This window comes from Sorex fumeus, unplaced genomic scaffold (assembly GCF_029834395.1).
Source record: "Sorex fumeus unplaced genomic scaffold, SorFum_2.1 ptg000035l, whole genome shotgun sequence".
In the NCBI taxonomy this organism is placed as follows: domain Eukaryota; kingdom Metazoa; phylum Chordata; class Mammalia; order Eulipotyphla; family Soricidae; genus Sorex; species Sorex fumeus.
The window spans coordinates 7,180,593-7,200,798 of record NW_026606092.1 but is presented as its reverse complement, the minus strand read 5'-3'; the positions used below and the strand labels follow the sequence as shown (position 1 = coordinate 7,200,798).

General features: G+C 42.3%; 1 protein-coding gene across 3 annotated transcripts in view; it reads right to left on the bottom strand.

Moving 5' to 3' along the window:
• USP15 (ubiquitin specific peptidase 15) overlaps positions 1–19,731 on the bottom strand; it is a 127,887-nt gene extending 108,156 nt beyond the window's left edge. For all 3 annotated transcript variants that reach the window (XR_008792945.1, XM_056117539.1, XM_056117540.1), the window contains exon 1: positions 19,610–19,731. Coding sequence is in view for 2 of the 3 variants with exons in the window: in XM_056117539.1 (XP_055973514.1) it covers positions 19,610–19,698 (89 nt within the window). In the remaining variant the exon portion in view is untranslated. The remainder of the gene's footprint in view (positions 1–19,609) is intronic.
• Between the last annotated feature and the right edge of the window lie 475 nt (positions 19,732–20,206).

Sequence of the window (20,206 nt, the reverse complement as noted above, 5' to 3'; positions counted from 1 at the left end):
TGCCAGGCTTTGCCATGCAGGCGAGAAACTCTTGGCAGCTTGCTGGGCTCTCCAAGAGGGGTGGAGGAATCGAACCTGGGCTGACCGGGACGGCCAAGGCAAACGCCCTACCACTGTGCTATCACTCCAGCCATTTCTTAGAAGAAAAACTTTATTGTTTCTAATTTATTAAATCATTATGCTGCTATGTAGCATGCATGTCAATAAAAATTGTTTTGGTAATAAAAGTAATCAATAATATACTAGGAAAGCAATAATGATTGGATACATGTAGTAAGAAAATACAAGCACATAGTCTAGAAAGAGTAATTAACTTGATATCTGAAATAATAATTTAAGTAAAACAGTTAGAGGTCAGTGAACTAACACAAAGGGCTAGCGTGCAGCTTTGCCATGTGCTAAACCCTAAGTGTGATGCCAGCATCGTACTGCCCCAGTGCTTTCAGTCTCACTAAATCTTGAGTCAGAGCACCTAACAGTTAAGTCCACACAGCAAAACTGAGCCTCAAGGTCCCTGAGCACTGCTGGCAATGCCGAAAATAGATACAGGGAAAACAATGTAGAAATTCTAAAATTGACATATTGACTTGATTTTAAACTGACCGAGCTTTATCACCAAATATTATACACTTGAAACCACTAAAAATCCATTTAAATACTAATGTACAAACATTTAGATAGCACAAAGTTTTTTTTTCTTTTTATTAGTGAAACACCATGAAGTACAGTTGTAGATTTACAATTTTTTGTGCTTGAGTTTCGATTATACAATGATCAAATACCCATCCCTCCATCAGTGCCCACTTTTCACCACCATGGATAATATCCCTCCCACCCCCACCCCCCATTCCACCCAGCCTCTGTGGCAGGGCATTCCCTTTTGTTCTCTCTCTCCTTTTGGGTGTTGTGGTCTGCAAAAGAGGCACTGAGTGGCAAACATGTTCAGTCCTTAGTCTACTTTTGACATGCATCTCCCATCTTGGGAGGATCCTCCAAACACCCTTTATTTGGTGCTCCCTTCTCTATCTGAACTGCCCTTTCCCCTAGAATGCCCGGCTGGCCTCTAAGCTATGGAGTAATCCTCTTGATGCTGATCTCAGCTATTTTTGGGTATTAATCTCATATTTTGTTACTTTATATCCCCCAGATGAATGCAATCTTTCTATGTCTAACCCTCTCTTTCTGACTCATTTCGCTTAGCATGATACTTTCCATGTTGTACCACTTGTATGTAAATTTTATGACTTCATCTTTTCTAACAGCTACATAGTACTCCATTGTGTAGATGTACCAAAGTTTCTTTAACCAGACATCTGTTCTTGGGCATTCAGGTTTCTTCCAGTTTCTGGATAGCCCAAAGTTTTAAAAAATGATTAACTGCATTTCAACAATACTAAAGGTGAAATATTTCAGAGTAATACTGAGACATGTGTCCCATACAAAAAAATTATAAACAACTAAAACCTCATGGGAAGGGGGGCGTTCCGGTCCGTCCTTCACGCCCTACCGAGGTCACCAGTTGCCCCCCACGAGCGGCTCTCCAGCACGGCCACAGCCCCAGAAGCACAAGGGCTTAATGCAGAACCCAGCAGCTTGGAGCAGAAAAGTGAAAGGACTATGCGTTAATCCAGGCAATCATTTCTGCCCAGAGGGGAAAGGGTGTTGCTCCCTTCCGCCCTCCTCCCTCTGGAAAGAAAGATGGCGGCCACATGGGAGCCTTGTGGACAGCAGGTATGAGCCGGGGGTGTGGGGGCGACTAAAACCTCATGGGAAGGGGGGCGTTCCGGTCCGTCCTTCACGCCCTACCGAGGTCACCAGTCGCCCCCCACGAGCGGCTCCCCAGCACAGCCACGGCCCCAGAAGCACAAGGACTTAATGCAGAACCCAGCAGCTTGGAGCAGAAAAGTGAACGGACTATGCATTGATCCAGGCCATCAAGTCTGCCGGAGGGGAAAGGGTGTTGCCCCATTCACCCTCTCCTCTCTGGAAAGAAAGATGGCGGCCACATGGGAGCCTTGTGGACAGCAGGTATGAGCCGGGGGAGTGGGGGCGACTAAAACCTCATGGGTCGGGGGGCGTTCCGGTCCGTCCTTCACGCCCTACCGAGGTCACCAGTCGCCCCCCGCGAGCGGCTCTCCAGCACGGCCATGGCCCCAGAAGCACAAGGACTTAATGCAGAACCCAGCAGCTTGGAGCAGAAAAGTGAACGGACTATGCATTGATCCAGCCCATCAAGTCTGCCGGAGGGGAAAGGGTGTTGCCCCATTCGCCCTCTCCTCTCTGGAAAGAAAGATGGCGGCCACATGGGAGCCTTGTGGACAGCAGGTATGAGCCGGGAGTGTGGGGGCGACTAAAACTTCATGGGAAGGGGGGCGTTTCGCTCCGCCCTTCACGCCCTACCGAGGCCACTGGTTGCCCCCCGCGAGCGGCTCTCCAGCACGGCCACGACTCCAGAACACAGAAACCAATTTCTTAACTATCTGACTTTCAGTAGAAATACTTCCAGGGTCAATAGGTAAAATAGCAGAAATCCAAAACCAACATTTAATTCTTGAACCCAGCTGTAGAAAGCAAATCACTTCACAATGCTTTTTCAGCGTGTCTAATTTGGGGGGGGGGGGTAAACTCTAAATAATAGTGGTGAATCTTTTATTGAAACAATGAATCTAATCAAAGCAGATAGAGTGTTAACTAGAATTCATCTGCCTCACAGGGACGGGGAGGGGTGGGGGGTGGGGTTTTATTGGGGTTCTTCATGGGAAAAAATAAGTATTGGTAAAGGGAAATGTGTTTGATATTTGCATGACTGAGACATAAACCTGAAAGCTTTGTAACCTTTCCCACAGTGATTCAATAAATAAATTAAAAAATAAAAAAAAAATAAATAAATAAAAATAAATGTATCAAAACAACCAAAATCACTTTATGATGAAGGGGTCTGTCTGTGGGTTACTTAATCACTATCATTTTCCTATTTCATAGGTTACAATGGATTGAGTCCCTTATATTTTTTATTATATTTATTATATATTATTTTTATTATTATTACTACATAGTAAATCAAAATAAAAATCAAATATTAGGAGGCTGGATAGACAACACAGCAGGTAGGGCGTTTGCCTTGCACACGGCCGATCCAGGTTCGATTCCCAGCATCCTATATGGTCCCCTAAGCACCGCCAGGGGTAATTCCTGAGTGTATGAGCCAGGAGTAACCCCTGTGCATCGCCGGGTATGATCCAGAAAGCAAAAAAAAAAAAAAAATCAAGTATTATATAAAAAACAAAAAACACAGAAAACTATGTCTTCAATCTCTTAAGTGCTTCAAATATGACTCCACTTGCAATAAATCTCAAATCTTAGCTAGTCTTTAATGAAAGGCTGAACAGATTTTACCTTCTTAAACTGTGTAACTGAATGGAGAGCAAAGGAGGGTAAGGGTCATGTAAAAGCTGGAAATAGTAAAAGCCTTCTAAATGTGCCAACAGTCAAAAATTAATTCAAAACCAAGGTCATAATGAATGAGAGGTGCTTCTGATGGCACTCACCTGTGTTGCATTCTTGGGCAAGAATAGGCTCTGTGTGGGTAAAGTTTAAGAAGTTTTGGAGCAGACAACCTACTGCCCAATTTTCAAAGTTAGGAGATCAACTTTCTATTACTCTCATGCTCAAACATCTTATTCCTAACTGATTCCTTTAATTAGCCATTTTGGGGTCAAACACACATTTAAAGATAACTTTGGGATGCAAAAAAGCACAGTAGAAATGACATCTGTACCTATATGTTCATTGCAGCACTGTTCACAATAGCCAAAATCTGGAAACCACCCAAGTGTCCTAAACAGATGACTGGTTAAAGAAACTTTGGTACATCTACACAATGGAATACTATGCAGCTGTCAGGAGAGATGAAGCCATGAGCTTTGCTTATAAATAGATAGACATGAAGAGTATCATGCTAAGTGAAATGAGTCAGAAAGACAGGGACAGACATAGGAATCGGTCAGGATGGGAGATGTGTGCAGAAAGTAGATAAAGGAACAAACATAACCTCTCAGGGTTTGTATTGAGGACTATAATGCCCAAAAGTAGAGAGAGATTATGGGGAATCATGTCTGCCATGGAGGCAGAGGGAGGGTGGGAAAAGGGGGGCATTCCGGGGATATTGGTGGTGGGGAATATGCACTGGTGGAGGGAAGGATCACTGTGCGATTGTAACCCAAACATGAAAGCTTATAACTATCTCACAGTGATTCAATAAAATGGAAAAAAAAAGAGGTGGTTGTTCTTTGACTAAATACTGCTATAAGTCCCAAAAGGTGATGTATGTCCTATTTAAAATTCACATTCAAATTATCATAACATGGGAAAATATGAAAATAGATTATAGCTATTCCTGCTGACAATAATATGGCATTTTGCTTTGCCAAAGCTAGAACATTTTTTTATTTTATTTTATTTTTAATTTTTATTAGTGAGACACCATGAGGAACAGTTGTAGACTTACAAATTTTTGTGCTTGGATTTCAATTATACAATGATCAAGTACCCATCCCTCCACCAGTGCCCATTTCCCACCACCACGGATCCCAGTATCCCTCCCACGCCCCATCCTCCCCATCCCTCCCTGCCTCTGTGGCAGGGCATTCCCTTTTGTTCTCTCTCTCTTATTGGGTGTTGTGGTTTGCAAAAGAGGCAATGGGTGGCAATCATGTTTGGTCTATAGTCTACTTTCAGCATGCTTCTCCCATCCTGGGAGGATCCTCCCAACATCCTTTATTTGGTGCTCTCTTCTCTATCTGTGATGCCTTTTCCTCTAGCATGTGTGGCTGGCCTCCAAGTCATGGAGTAAAATTCCTGGTACTAATCTTGGCCATTCTTGGGTGTTAGTCTCCTATTTTGATACTTTATGTTCCCCAGATGAATGCAATCTTTCTATGTCTATCCCTTTCTTTCTGAGTCATTTCGCTTAACATGATACTTTAAATGTAGTACCACTTGTATGTAAATTTCATGACTTAGTCTTTTCTAACAGCTACATAGTACTCCATTGTGTAAATGTACCAAAGTTTCTTTAACCAGTCATCTGTTCTCTGGCACTCAGATTTTTTCCAGATGCTAGAACATTAATTTACATCAACTACAATCTCATTCATCTTCCTAAACTATCTCACGGTGATTCAATAAAATTTAAAAAAATAAAAATTTAAAAAAAAGATAACTTTGCTTCCGTTCTTTAGATCTAATTTCCTTATCTTCTTTGGAGACTCATTTCTGGTTCTTTTACTTCCACTCAGCATATTAACAGTAAATTATTTTCTGTCTTCCTCCTATGCTACCCCTCAACTCACATGTTCATTACCTTCTCCTCATTTTTCAGATTTGTCTTTGTAACCAAGCTTCTCCTTACTCGTTAACTTAGTTGTTCAGTCTCCGAACCCAAATGGGCCGTCAGAAAGATAGTTACCAGTTGGAAAAATCAAAAGGATTCACAATTTTTTAATACCTTAACAATTCCTTTTAAAAACTGAACTTTACATGTGGGAATTTATCCCCTTAAACAAAAAGCTCCAAGGTGGGATATTCCCCTTGTAAAACAGTGTAAGTCTTGGAATGCAAAGAGTCTACAAACCAGGACTGAAAAAGAGTAGCATAGCAGAAAAGAATAGAAATGATGACAAATACGAGGCTTGAAAATATACACCCAGGAAACCATAGACTAAAATAGCTTAGTGTCTTTTACCTGGGCAAAACAGGAGACTGTCAGGACTTTATACTTTAAGGGTATCTGCTGATTAGCTGGTGCGATAGCACAGCAGGTAGGGCATTTGCCTTGCACATGGCCAACCCGGATTTGATTCCTCTGTCCCTCTCAGAGAGCCCGGCAAGCTACCAAGAGTATCCCACCCACACGGCAGAGCCTGGCAAGCTCCCCGTTGATGTATTCAATATGCTAAAAACAGCAACAAGTCTCACAATGGAGATGTGCCTGCTTGAGCAAATTGATGAACACTGGGAGGACAGTGCTACGGTGCTACCCTACCCAGTCTCTGCTCTTCTTGTACCCAATGAATGTTGATTTGCTAACTGTTCTTAACTTCTCTGTGGAATTAAACAATGTCCTACATACATATGTTGGGAATCTGGGTGGGATAATGATATTGATTGAAGAAATGGCCTGCCTGTGAGACCACTGATGGCTGGCCAAGAGATCTTTGACAGTGTGGGTTGTCTCCTCATGGGTTTATCTCATTTTCTGCAACTGTCCACTGCTGGTGGGGGTCAAAGGTTCCAATTGGACTGACATTAGACATCTATGATTCTCTTTGGGGGTAGGTGTGTGCGGACATTTTACTACTTTAAAAAAAATGTTGATTCTGTAGTTTACAATACTAAGAATACACATAATTTCTCATGCACATAATTCCATCATAACCTTGCTTTCTCTGTCTAAATGTTATTCACACTGTTCTCCAATTTAATTCGTACAATCACTCCAAAATCTGTATCACAGAGCAAGTCCTCAAATTCTTGAATCAGATTCTAATTCCTTCTAGGAAGATTTTTCAAACAAGATTTTTCAGACATTTCAATTTTGAGTCATCAGTCACCTGCACATCTTCACATATGCCTTTTCCCTAGTGAACCTAAATAATGTCATCGAAATTTATTTTTTCCAAGCCAAAAATCCTAATAATATCCATTAGTTCTCCCTCCCTGGCCCCATAACATCTAGTAAACAAGTACATTCATAAGAATATTTCTGGGCTGTGTCCCTCACCTCTTACTCTTCAGAAAAAAAGAGTACTTTAGTTCTGTTTCCTTTTCTCCATTATTTTTGCTAACTTAAATTACTGCAATAACTGCCCTCTGTTTATTTCTTTAAATTTATAATTCATATGCTAGTCCATTTAATGCAAATGACCAAGTCATTCCTAATTACATTAAACTTTTAATACTCTCCTAAGAATACACTTATTTACATAATGTTTTCACATTAGTTTATCATTAGAGTAACCTTTTTTCTTTTAACTGAGCAAATGGGGAAACCAAATTTCAGAGAAGTTATGTGATTTCCCAAAATTACTTAACACTACTGAATATGCAAAGCCTGCTCTCAATATATACTCTAGTTTTGACACTGAAGTTCAGTGTTTAACTTTCAAATTTTCTTACCTCCTGAAATCAGACAGTACATATTAACTCTAAATTTAGAAGTTTTATGGGAGAGAGGGGTAGGGAAGGGGGAACACCCAGTAATGCTCAGGGATTACTCCTGGCATTGCTCAGGGGACCATATGGGAATGCCGGGGATCAAACCTGGGTTGGCTGGGTTGGCCAAGTGCAAAACTACCTGCTGTACTATCTCTCTGGCCCCCAAATTAGAAAAATTTTACTTAAGTAATAAAAATTTGTTTTAACTTTCTACAAGAAGCTAGAGAAGATAGCTAACATCAAAACCTTTAACTTTTTAAATTTTTTTTAAAGTTTTGGGGTCATATCTGGTGTTGCTCAGGGATTACTTCTGGCTCTGAATTTAGGAATTACTCCTGGTGATGCTTGCGGGGGCTATATGGGGTCCTGGGGATTGAACTCAGGTTGGACCCATACAAGAGTCCAGCCCCTAATATTAAAACCTTTAGACTGTTTACTACAGCAATAGAAATATTTTCAAAACCTCAACATGCAATCTATATATATGCTCTTTCATATGAATAGGTGATTAGTGAAAAGCTAAAGTATCCAAGGAAACAACAAATTAAGGCAGTAAAATACTGTGGCATTGAGAAGGAAAAGCATATGAAGTCTGAAAACAGGTTTCTATTTAGAACAAAGGCAACACATTTTGGAAATAGGTAACTTTTTTGCATATATTGGGGGAAAATAGCTATCTAATAGCTATCTAAAGTGAAAGCACATGCTACGGCAAAGATATCTTTGGACATTTGGTATTTTAATTTTTTTTTTAATTAAGGCCCTCCCGTTGATCGTCGATTTGCTTTGGTATGCTGGAGTAAATGATGGAAAGTGCTTGAAATTTATGATAGCAAGAGAAGAAATGCTGGATAACATCTGAGTGGTAGAATGGGGCAAGATAAAATGATGCCTTTACAAGTTAATCTAAAGATTTTTTTTATCCTAGGTACAACAGGAAAACCACTGAAAGACTCTAACAGGAAAAAGACTTAACTGTTATTTCATAAAGATCACTGGTAAATCTCACAGGAGTATTGGGAAGATCAAATACAGTAATGTATACAGTAATGTAACCTGAGTCAATTTTATGACAGTTTTCAAACCTGATCTAGGTTTGAGAACTTTTAGATCAGATCTGAGAACTTTTTAGTTCTACTCTAAGAACTGAAAAAGTCTTGGGTTTTTGTTTGGTTGATACACAAGATTTAAAAAGCAGTATGAGGAAATAGGGAAATTCCATTAGCAAGATTTAGGAAACTATAGTAAGGCATAGGGTTTGGGGCTTTCTTTGCTGTTGTTATTAATAGCACATATTTATGCTTTCAGATAAGCAGCTTCTGCTTTATTGCCTAATACAGACATAAATATAAAGTTCACCAAAACTCCTATCTGTTCTCTACAAAATCCACCTACATATGAAAATATTCAACTTTTACAACTAAGAAAATATACAAGAATTTCGGCCAAAAATAGGACAGAACACAAGTCTGAAAAATTTGTTTGTTTTTGGTGCAGTGCTAAGGATCAAACTCCTGACCTCACATATGCTAGGCATATGCTCTACTAAAGAACTACATCTCCAGTCCAAGAGAAAACTTTTAATATCTCTAAGTTGCAACAATAACAACAAAAAAGAATTCAGAAAGGCCAACTTAAGACTGCGAAAGAAACCTCACAGAAATGGTAAAAAAAAAATCTAACTAATTACCTGGTAAAGATTTATACCTAGACTATATACAGAACATAGAAACTCTGTGTACAAAGGTTCTGAACGTTTTGCCAAAAAAAAAAAAAAAGGCCAGTAGGCACATATGTAAAGATGTGCAACATTATTAATCATCAGGGAAATACAACAAAATCACAGTGATAGTACTTCTCATCTACCAAGATAAAAAAAAAGACAGACAATAAGTACTCACAAGGATATAGAGAAAGTGCAACCCTTGTGTACACTGAAGATAGCAATACAAAATAGTACAGCTGCTTTGGAATACCTATCAAATCTGGGGAAAAATATTAAAGAGATTCCCAGACCCATGTGCTCCATTTTATGCTCAAGAGAAATTTGAATTTAGTTACATCTACAGAAAAATTGGAACAAGAATATTCATAGCAGGATTATTTACAACAGTCGAACAGAGTGAAATTACCCCAAATGGTCATCTACTGAGGAAAGGATAAGTTCTATGCAGTCATCAATGTAGTGGAATAGTATTCAGTGATTAAAAAGTGAGATAAATAACACAACACAGAAATACCCCCAAATTATTGTTATATCAGATATACAATCATAGATATTGTGATCTTGACAAAAAAACCTCAAGAAAAGGCCAATTTTTAGAACAGAAAGTAGATTAATAACTTCCTGAAACAGGCGGGCCTTGGAAGAAATTGGGGAAGAAAAACTCTTATAAGTGTGGGATCTGAGGAAAGATAAATATATTTAAAATTGACTGTGTGATAGCTGTACAATTCTGAATCTATCAAGACCCAGTAAATGTAGATTTTAAGTGGACAAGTTATATATTATGTAAAGTATATCAAAATAAGCCTATTATATTTAAAAATAGTGGAATAGTTATGCAAGAATCTGGATGTAATAATTATGAATCACTATGCGAGAAGAGTTAAGTTGTTTGATTTTTGGGCCACACCCAGCAGTGCTCAGGGATCACTCCTAGTGGTGCTTGAGAGATCTTATGTGGAGCTGGGGACTGAAATGGAGAACTGGTGTCAGCTGAGTGCAACACAAGTATCCTAACTTCTCTGGCTCTGAGTTAGGTTTTATATCAGGTAAATTAACAGTTCAGGAGTAACCCAGAGATACAGCCTTGCAGACTTGAGGCTATGCTTTTAATCCAAGACTACCCAACACGTAGTGTTTGAAGATGACAGCACTGGCATTATCATTGGCATTATCCTCAGTACAACATAGTGTGTAATCTCCTCTGCACGAGGTAAAATGTGAGTGCGCTGTGAAGCAAGAATACAACCCAGGTGAGTGCTGCTGTCGCCAAAGTGAGAGACCCCCTGATGAGTATCACAGCTGAACTGTGCCATGCCAGCAATGCACCCAAATGCCTGTGACCTATGGTCATTCCACCAGTACAGGGAAAAGAAAAATATACATACACAAGATTTAAAAATAAAACACCTTCCTTAAAAAAAATATAAATGGGGGGTGGGTGGCAGGAGGAACACTGGGGACATTGACACTGGTGGAGGGATGGGTGATGAGCACTGTATGACTGAAACCGGATCATGAACAGCTTAATAACTGCGTATCTCATGGTGATTCAATAAAAATATTTAAAAAATTTAAAAATATCTAGAGGCTGATGAAATAGTACAGAGGTTAAGGCACTTACATTGCATGTGACTCATCCTGTCAATCATCTCCCATACTTGCCAGGAGCAATTCCTAAGCAGAGTCGAGGTAAAGCCCTGAGATAGTTGGATGTGGCCCCCCAAACAAATACTAAAATATGAACTGTCACTGTCACTGTCCTCCCATTGTTCATCGATTTGCTCGAGCGGGCCCGGTAACATTGTGAGACTTGTTACTGTTTGGCATATCGAATACGTCACGGGGCTGGAATGATAGCACAGGGGGTAGGGCGTTTGCCTTGCTTGCGGCCAACTCGGCTGACCCAGGTTCGATTCCTCCACCCCTCTCGGAGAGCCTGGCAAGCTACTGAGAGTATCTCGCCCGCACGGGAGAGCCTGGCAAGCTACCCGTGATGTATTCGATATGCCAAACACAGTACCAAGTGTCACAAAGATGTTACTGGGCCCACTCGAGCAAAACTTTGAAATAATACTCATGTTTTAAATATGCTTGAAATAATACTAATAATACTAATGAAATAATACTAATGAGGCTAGAACAAGTAAATAATTTGCAGTAAATGGTAACCACCAACCGTATCAGTTAGAAAGATTGCTAAGTCTACATTGTTAAGCCATGAAAATCTAGGAAACTGTATAGGGTTCCTCATACAGATGAAAATGGCATTTAACTAACAACAAAATCACTGTCATAATGACAAAATTTGAAATCATTATTGATCCAAAAAGTTGGTCAGTATGATCTTACCATCAAGAAGTGAGCAGTAGAGTATAAAATGCAGTTTTCAGGTTAACTGCCTAGAGTGTCTCCTTTAGCGGTGGCCACATTTATGACCTTATGAGCTTAACTCTGCACCAGTTTCACAAATCCAAAAAAGTTCCTAATATGGTAAATGAGTCCTAAGGGTTTTTTTTGTAATCATAGTGACAAAATGAAACACAGTGGTCACATCTCACTTGAGAACCAGTTTCTTCACTTGAGATCCATGCAAATTTGAGTATTGATTAAAGATATATCTGATTTAACTGTCACCATTAAAATGTATCAAGACAAAATATCAGTTCTTCCCTACCATGATCACTTTAAATGCTTATCAATCAGTTTCTTTTTAACTGCCGAAATTTAATACATTCAAGGAATTGTCGTTAATGCTTTCAAGACTCTCTCTAAAACTTTAACTAACCTAACATCAGGGCCACTCCTGGACTTGCTTCTGAGCCTAACTTTCTATCATAAAGTAACTGTTCTCCCCCACCACTTTTTTTGGGGGGGGGGGATGGACGGGGGGATAGGAGGACTCCAAAGGAGATCTCACTGTGCTCAGATATCCCAGGAACCACTCCACATCAGCCAGGCTATTCAGGCCAGAAGGTTCAGCACCCAAACCATCATGAGGCTGTGGGTGACCAAGGCCATCCTGATGATGTTCAGGGGCCCACATGGTGCCTGGGATCAAACTCAGGGTTCTACATGCGTGGCATGCACTCTAGCCCTTTGAGCTATTTCCCTGGCCTAGTAAGCCCTTTCTGTGACACTTCTGTCAAGTTATTTTCCCAAGCAGTAAGAAATTATCACACTAATATACTACAAATATCTGGGTCTTCTTAAGGCTAAAAAGGAAGACGCAGAACATTTCTAGCTCTCCTTGAGAAGAAGAAAGTCATTGCACTTTTCTTCAGTTAAGATTCTGCCTGTAGGTTAATCGTAGATAAGAGGGGTTCCTGAATTTAACTTTTTTTACATTGTAAGCAATGTGGTACTTGTTGGTATGGTTTCATACATGAAAACTCCAACATCACACTCTCTACCAGAGTGTCCATCTCCCAATGTCCCCGCTCTCATGGCTAGCTTCTGAACGGAAAGGAATCAGTTTCTGTGTCCTTTGTGCCTCTGCTCTTCTCTTGTGAACTGACTTCTTCTTGAGGAGCCATTCATGACTGCTTCTCAGATATGTTACTTTAATCTGTAACCAAAAAACAACTGCCACCAGTCTTTTGCTAGCTTCTTTAATGGTGACTCCTGTGTAGACTGGAAAGAAAATACATTATCTGAATTAAGAAATTAAAGGAATCTGAGAAATAAAGGGACTAAACATAAGATACAAAAAGTGTCTTATAGAAAATGAAGAAATGAAAACAAAAGATACAAGTGGTATTTCTTAGGGAAGAAAAAAAATGATTGTTACAATTTTCTATTTGCCACAGTGGGGGAGGGAGGAGGGCAGTCAGGACACAGAAGGGACCACGATAATAATGACAGCTGAAAATGATTACTCTGAAGAACTAAGTGTTGAAAGGAGATAAAGGGATATACATAAAACCTGTCAGTACCTGCATTGCAAACCATAATGCCCAAAAAGGGGGTGGGGGAGGGAGGAAGGGAAGGAGGGAGACAAAGTATCTGCCATAGAGGCAGGCTGGGATGGGTGACTGGAGGGTAACTGGGGACACTGGTGGAAACTGAAGGGATGGGTGTTGAAACAGTGTAGGACTGAAACTAAATCATGAATAACTTTGTAACTGTGACCCTCACTGTGATTCAGTAAATGAAAATAAATTTTAACTAATTAAATTTTCTATTGGCGGACTACGAAGAGAAATACCCATGGTTTAATAAAATACTATTTTGATTACATTTGTGTAGTGATAGCATGCAAGTATTATTACTAAGGACTTTTAAATGATAAACCAGGTATCTAAACCAGTACTGAAATCATCAGGTAGTATTTGGGGATCATATGGGGTACAGAAATCAAACCAGGTAGGCTGTATGCTAAAACAAATGTCTAACCCTGAACTATCACTTGAGCTTCTCAATAACCACGGTTATTTAAGGAGGATTCTCAAAGAAAGGAAAAGAAAAATGACTCGAAACTCATAAAGAATAAATTCAATGATTAAGATGGTGAAACGAATTGTTTCTACTAGCAGTCATGTTACTCAAGTCATTTTTTTTTTCGGAAAGAAATAAAAGACTTCTATGACTGTGCTGTCATTTGTCTCTTGGGGGGTGGGAGGAGAGACCTCAAAGTAGGTCTTAGGCGGCCCAGGTACCACCACCTGCCAATACTCAGTCCTGCTATGCAGAATGAACAGTTTAATGCTCTGTCCAGCAATACAGTACTGTTCAGTCCTAGCAGTGCCAGAGCCCACCAAGGGTCATCCTGGTTGTACACCAAGGGGCACGTGGTACTGGGAGTAGATCTCACCTCCCAGCATATGATCCAGCCCTTCCAGCTATCCGCTCAGCTCCACCCGTGACTGACTTCATTTCAAATGTGTTTGCTTGGGAGCCACATCCGTCTGTGGATAACTCCTGGCAGGTTTGGGGGATTTATGCCAGGGACTGAACCTGGATCAGCCATGTGCAAGGCAAGCACCCTACCAGCTGTACTATCTCTCAGGCCACCTCACACATTCTTGCCTTTGAAAATCCACTGTTTAGTCTATTTCTTTGAGAAAAATCATTAAGTATGAAACATAAGTAACATGTTTATATCTGCAATTTCTGGAAGGGGCTACTTCTATAAATTCATAATCCCACAAGAGTTCAATGCATTTGAAGCTTACTGTAAATCAATACTTTAAAAATAAGGATTGGAGAGATAGTACAGGAGATAAGGCTGTTGCCTTTCATGCAGTTACTGTGATTCTATCCCTGATAGCAAACAGTCCTTCCTGAGCACAGAGCTAGAAATAGTCCCTGAGCACAATCTGGTGCCCTCCTCCTTCCCAAGATGCTAAAATGTGAAAACAAAATATCCAACAAGCTCTTATAGGATATTTTATATCTACTTGATATATTATTTCTGTAAAAGTATCTGGGAGGTGGGATTAAGGTCTCTAATAAAAGCACTTAATTACTGGAGTCCTATATTGCAAAGTGTAGTGCCCAAAGGAGGGAGAGGGGGCGGGGAGGGAAAGAGGGGGCGGGGGGAGAGAGAGAGAATGGACAGAGGAAAAGTGGGGACATTGGTGGTGGGAAATGTACACCAGTAAAGAGATGGGTGTTGGAACATTCTATGACAATAACCCAACCATGAACAACTTCTGTAACTATGTATCTCATGGTGATTAGATTTTTAAACATAAATAATAATAAATAAAAATAAATTACTGGGACTGGGTAGTATTTGCCTTGCAAGTGGTCAACTGGGTTCAATTCCTGGCACTCCATTTGGTCAAGTCCTGCCAGGAGTGATCTCTAGGCACAGAGCAAGGAATAAGCACTGAGCACCACTGGGTGTGACCTCACCCCCAAAAAATAATAATAATTACTGATAAACAATTTAAAACCTCAACAAATTACTTGTTTCTTTTGGATAAAAAAGTCATTTGTTGTCTCTATAGTTAATCAAATATTGATATTTTTGGGCGAGTATATGTGTGTGGGGGGGGGAGGGGGGGAAACGACACCCAGGGCTGCTCAGGGGTTGCTCCTGGCTCTGTATTCAGGAATCAATGAATATATTCTTTATGATTTAGAGTGATATTTTCCCCTTTCTTTGAGAATCACGCCTTAAATAACCATGGTTATTGAGAAGCTCAATTCTCCGTCAATTTACTCCAAATACCACACGTATTTAAATGACTATAAATACAAATCCAAGTTTTTCTCTCAATAATTAGCATAATACATAACAATTTCAATGGAAATCAAACAAATCTCGCAAAATTTAATAGCTATAGGTCACACCACCGAACATATATGCACATTTAAATTAGTGAAAGTGAAAGGTCGATGGATTAAAAATGGGGGTGGTGGAAGCAGCAGTGATTCTGATCATTTGTAGTTATGTATTTACTCATAACAGATCTATTTTAAAAGAAATCCTGGAAGAGATTATTATGTAAACAACACCTATTTTTTGTAATTCATTTAACTATCATCTTTTAAATAGTTTTTTTTCATCTCTGAATTACATGAAATGTTTTTAAAACAAATCCTTTTCTCTCATCAGGAGAAACCACTTTAGATCTAAATAATTATCTTTTATTCTTCCTAAACTATTTGAGTTCTGTTCTCCCTTTTTTATAGCTCCTATAGTAGAACAGCTTTAGGGTTTTCTGAATCTCTCCTTGGAGTCAACTACAAAGTCACAAGAAACATCAAGATATTTTACGTATTCTAATGCAGACAGAAGTACTTTCATCCTTCACCTTCAAAAAATGTATAATACAACTCCTACATCAACTTTCTACTTTTTGTCACTATACAGTCTAGTCATAAAATTTTTCTACTCAGATGTAAAACTTTTATTTCTAGGAAATCAATTTGCATATAAAAATCATTCACTACATATAAACATAAATTTTAGAGTTTGTGCAGAATTAAATGTCTCTTATTGAGTTACCAGACTATGAGGACCTGGTGCTTATCAACTCAAAGTTCTCACAACTCTAATTAATAAAATTTATTTAATTTCCTGCCCCTGTACCTGGCTATCCTCACCGGGGGCCCTTGAAGGGGGGGGGGGGGCAGGTTGAGTTTCCCTCTCCACCCTGACCAGAGCCCTGGCAGCTGAAGACCTCTGGGACACAGCTACAGCCATGCTGAGACCACTCTCCACATGCTAGGACAAGCCTCACGCATGAAGGAACTAGCAGTGGAACCCAGGTGTGCGGGACCCAGAGCTGAGATCTCCAAGCCTGCTCGGATCGGGACTGAGCCTCCTCCACCCAGATCCTCCATCTTCCAGTAGCTAGACAGTAACACCCACCAACCGACATGTAACCCCATCAACAGCCAAGATCCAGAGACTATAAAACCAAGCTCCGGGAAGGGCTCAGCCTCTTACTGTCTAGTTCTCGCTCACAGAGAGCCCGGCAGGTTACAGAGAGTATCTTGCCTGCATATATGCCTGACTAGGAACACCTGTAAAGGTGATTAGAGGCTGTCCCAAAAGCTTCCATCCCTCTCGGAGGGCCTGGCAAGCCACAGACAGTATTCCGCCTGCACGGCAGAGCCTGGAAAGCTACCCATGGAGTATTCGATATGACAAAAACAGTAATAACAATGATGGTCCTCATTCCCCCTGACCTTGAAAGAGCCCCCAATATGCCTTTGGGCTACACTAGCACGTGACAGAGACGAATGGAGACATTACTGGAGTCTGCTTGAGCAAACTGATGAACGGGGTGATAGTGATAATTTAATGCATTTAACTAAACTTTCAAATCAGTATCACACTTTCAAGAACAAACTTAGGGTAAACTTGCCATTTTTCTCCCCTTTATTTAAACACTATGGCTTACAAAGTTGTTCATGATGCATTTGTTATAGGCATTCAATGTTCCAACACTAATCCCACCACCAGAGTGTCCTTCCCTCCACCACTATCCCCAATTCCCAATAATGCTCCCCCATGCCTGCCCCAATCTCCTATTTTTAAGTCATACTGTAATTATAAAATAATTGAGGAATTGCCCAAATATTCATGACTAAGCCAAAACGACCTTAAAAAGAAAAACCAACTTTTGATGGAGTTCAAAAAAATAATTAAATCTTTACCAGTTTCATACTTATGTTATCAAACTTATTTTTCATTTTTTCATTTCATCATCCTGTTATTCGTCGATTGCCTCGAGCAGGCCCCAGTAACGTCTCTTTCATCCTAGCCCTGAGATTATATTCAAGGCTATTTAGGAGAATGAGACCCATCATTGTTACTGGTATTTGGCATATTTGGTACGCCATGGGGAGTTTGCCAGACTCTGCCCTGTGGGAGAAGGGTTTCATGTGAACAGCAGTTGAACATGGGTCAGTCGGTCCTGAGAGATGGGCGAGCGCCGTTCCGAAGGGACGGGCGATGGCCTCGGCCGATCAAACTTATACTTAATGAAATTGTCTTCCTTCAAACACTGAATCAAACTCTTGCTCTATGCTATTTCCTTTTTTTGATAGTACCAGGTGATAAATACAAGTAAAGTAGTTTACACAATAACCAAACTGATTTCTCTAACTTCCAGTATCACAATCTTGCTCCTCTATTTTTTCCCTTTAAGAGGGAAAAATTGATGTGAGGATAAAAACTTGCTTCTGCTGTTACTAAATGTTAAGAGTTTCATTTTCTTTTTTCTTAAAGTGAATACAATGAAATAACTCACATGTCTGGGCTTCCTGTATTCTTTAAAATATTTCAAGCGAGTATTTGCAGTAACTACGTCAAAAAGCAAAAGTATTTTTATTCGAAAAATTCGAAAGTTTTAATACAATACACATTCTGCTCCTATCTGTAATGTCAACCATTATACCAACTTAATATTCCAAATCCATGACATAAAATAGAAGATACTGCCATAGTGAAAACACATATATTCTACTTAAGGAGTTCTCCTTATGAAGCAGTAACAGACTCCGTATATCAAGAATTTGCATACGTTGTTTAACAAACAACAGAAATAAGCAAGGATTTATTCCATCTTTTAAACAATCCCCAGAGCAAGGTAAACCTTGCTGTCTGTCCTGGGAAATGTTCGATTTCCCTAGAGTAATGATCATCCTAGGAACACTGATGTGAACAATTATTTTATTAAATCATCCCAAGGTTTTATTTTTACCACAAGTAAATGTTTACAAACTTAGGAACTGTTATCATATAAACAGAATATGCAGCAGAACAAAATAAGGAAAGGGTGCCAAGACTTGGATCAAAGTACTTAAATTCAAATTCCAAGACTGCCATGAAATGGCACTGAAATTGATCCGACTACCACAGCATTTTATCAGAACTAAAGGGTGATAAGTACAATGTCATCGCACTTTTTTTTTAAGTTTCTTTCATGCGATATTAGTCTCGGATCACGCAACTACCTCCCACTTCACAGAGGAAACTATTGACACATAAATATACAAATTAACTTTCCTCCAAGCCCTCGGGCAAATTTAGGGGTGATACAGTGACCAGGTCTAGAAATCTGTCAAGTATCCAAGCCGTGATGTGGGAAGTGGGGACGGGATGCGGGGGGGGGGGGGGGGGGGGGGAAATGAAGCTAAATGACAGACCAGTATGAATGGTGACCCCAGAAAGCCACAAGTAATTCTTATCATATTAAAAAAAATAATCAATCCAAGACACCATCTTCTTCCCAACAAGCAGCAAGCTCTCTCTGGAGGAACACATTTTCAGACTTCACGCTCGCTACTACTACGCTCTCGCCGCGCAGGCTGGAAGCCCTCGCGGGCGTCCTGCAGCGTCTCGGGCGAGAACCCGGGCTCGGGCTATCAGCCGGCGGCGGGAGCTGCGCGGGTGGGGGGGCTTATCTACTTTCTGCAGGCCCCGGGTACCCTTGACACGGGAGGGAAGGGCTGCACGTCGAAGAAACGCGGCCAGCTTCTATCAAGCCTCCCCCTCCCACCCCACCCCGAAGCTCGGGGACCACGTGGTGCCAAGGCAGCAGCCCCAGGCGCCTGACTCCCTTTTTTTCCCTCCTCCTTCGGACAAGGAAACTGGAAAACGGGGGGCGGGGAGGGGGGTGTGCTTTTCTCGTGCCTGAGTGGGGGGCCCTGGGGCCCCGCCACCTCTGCGGGAGCCGCGCCGCGCCGCCAAAGCCCGCGGCCGGCCTGCCGGGGGATTCGGGCGGCCCGAAGAACCACCGGATCGGGGGGCTCGGACGCCCGGCGCGGCGGGAGACGGGAGCCCCGGGGAAGCCCGGCCGCCGGCAGAGGAGGGGAGGGAGCGGACCTGTCAAAACAAACGGCGCCACCGCACGCCGAACCCACCGTCCTCTCCTCCTCCTCCTCCGCCGCCGCCGCCTCCGGGAAGGCCCGGGGTGGGAGCGGCGCTACGGGAGGGCGGCGGACCGCGAGAACTGCCCGAGCCGCCGCTGCCCGCCCAGCTGCCGCCGCTTCCTCCGGCCCGGCCGCGACCCTTGCCCTCCCCTCCCGGCCCTAATCTTTGACCCAGCATTTCGGCCCAGAGCCGCCTGCCCGGAGCGGCCACCGCCGCCGCCGGCCGAACCTGCCCGCACCTGTCACTGGCCCCAAAGACGCCGGCCCGCCGCTGCCGCCCGCTTCTCCGCCCTTCCTCCGCCCACCGCCGCCGCCTCGACCCCTTCCCCTTACCAGGTGTCCCCTTTCCGGAGCGAGATTTTGAGCAGCGTCGCGATGTCAGAACGCTGGATGTCCAGATCCACCGCTCCGCCTTCCGCCATCTTCTTCCACCAGCGGCAGCGGCGGCGGCGGCGGCGACGGCGGCGGCGGCAGCGGCGGCGGCGGCGGCACGCCCCATAGCATTATGGGAATGGCGTCCCGCAAGCCCCGCCCAGGCGGCAGGTCGAAACCAAGAGACACGTCGGCGCGGGGGGGGCGGGGAGCTGCGCCGCGGGACCAGCCTCGGCCCCGGGGGCGGACGGAAGGCGACGGTCGCCGTGTGCCGCCCCCACAGCGGCCCTCGCCCGTCCGGCATCCCGGCTCGGCCCCGGCAGGCCCGGAACCGCCCGGGTTTCGCTCTCCCCGGCGGGGCTTCGGTCCTCTCGGGCTGGAGGGTGCCGCCTCCCGCTCCCTTCTCCCTCCCTCTTTCCCACCGATGCCTGGAAACCCTTATTTGCGCATTCACTCGCGCTGGTGGGTGGGGTGGGCACGGCTGCGATCTGGCAGGAGAAAAATTAACAGCTGCCAGTCTCTGATCTGTTGGTTGCTACACGCAGAACCCAAACTCGG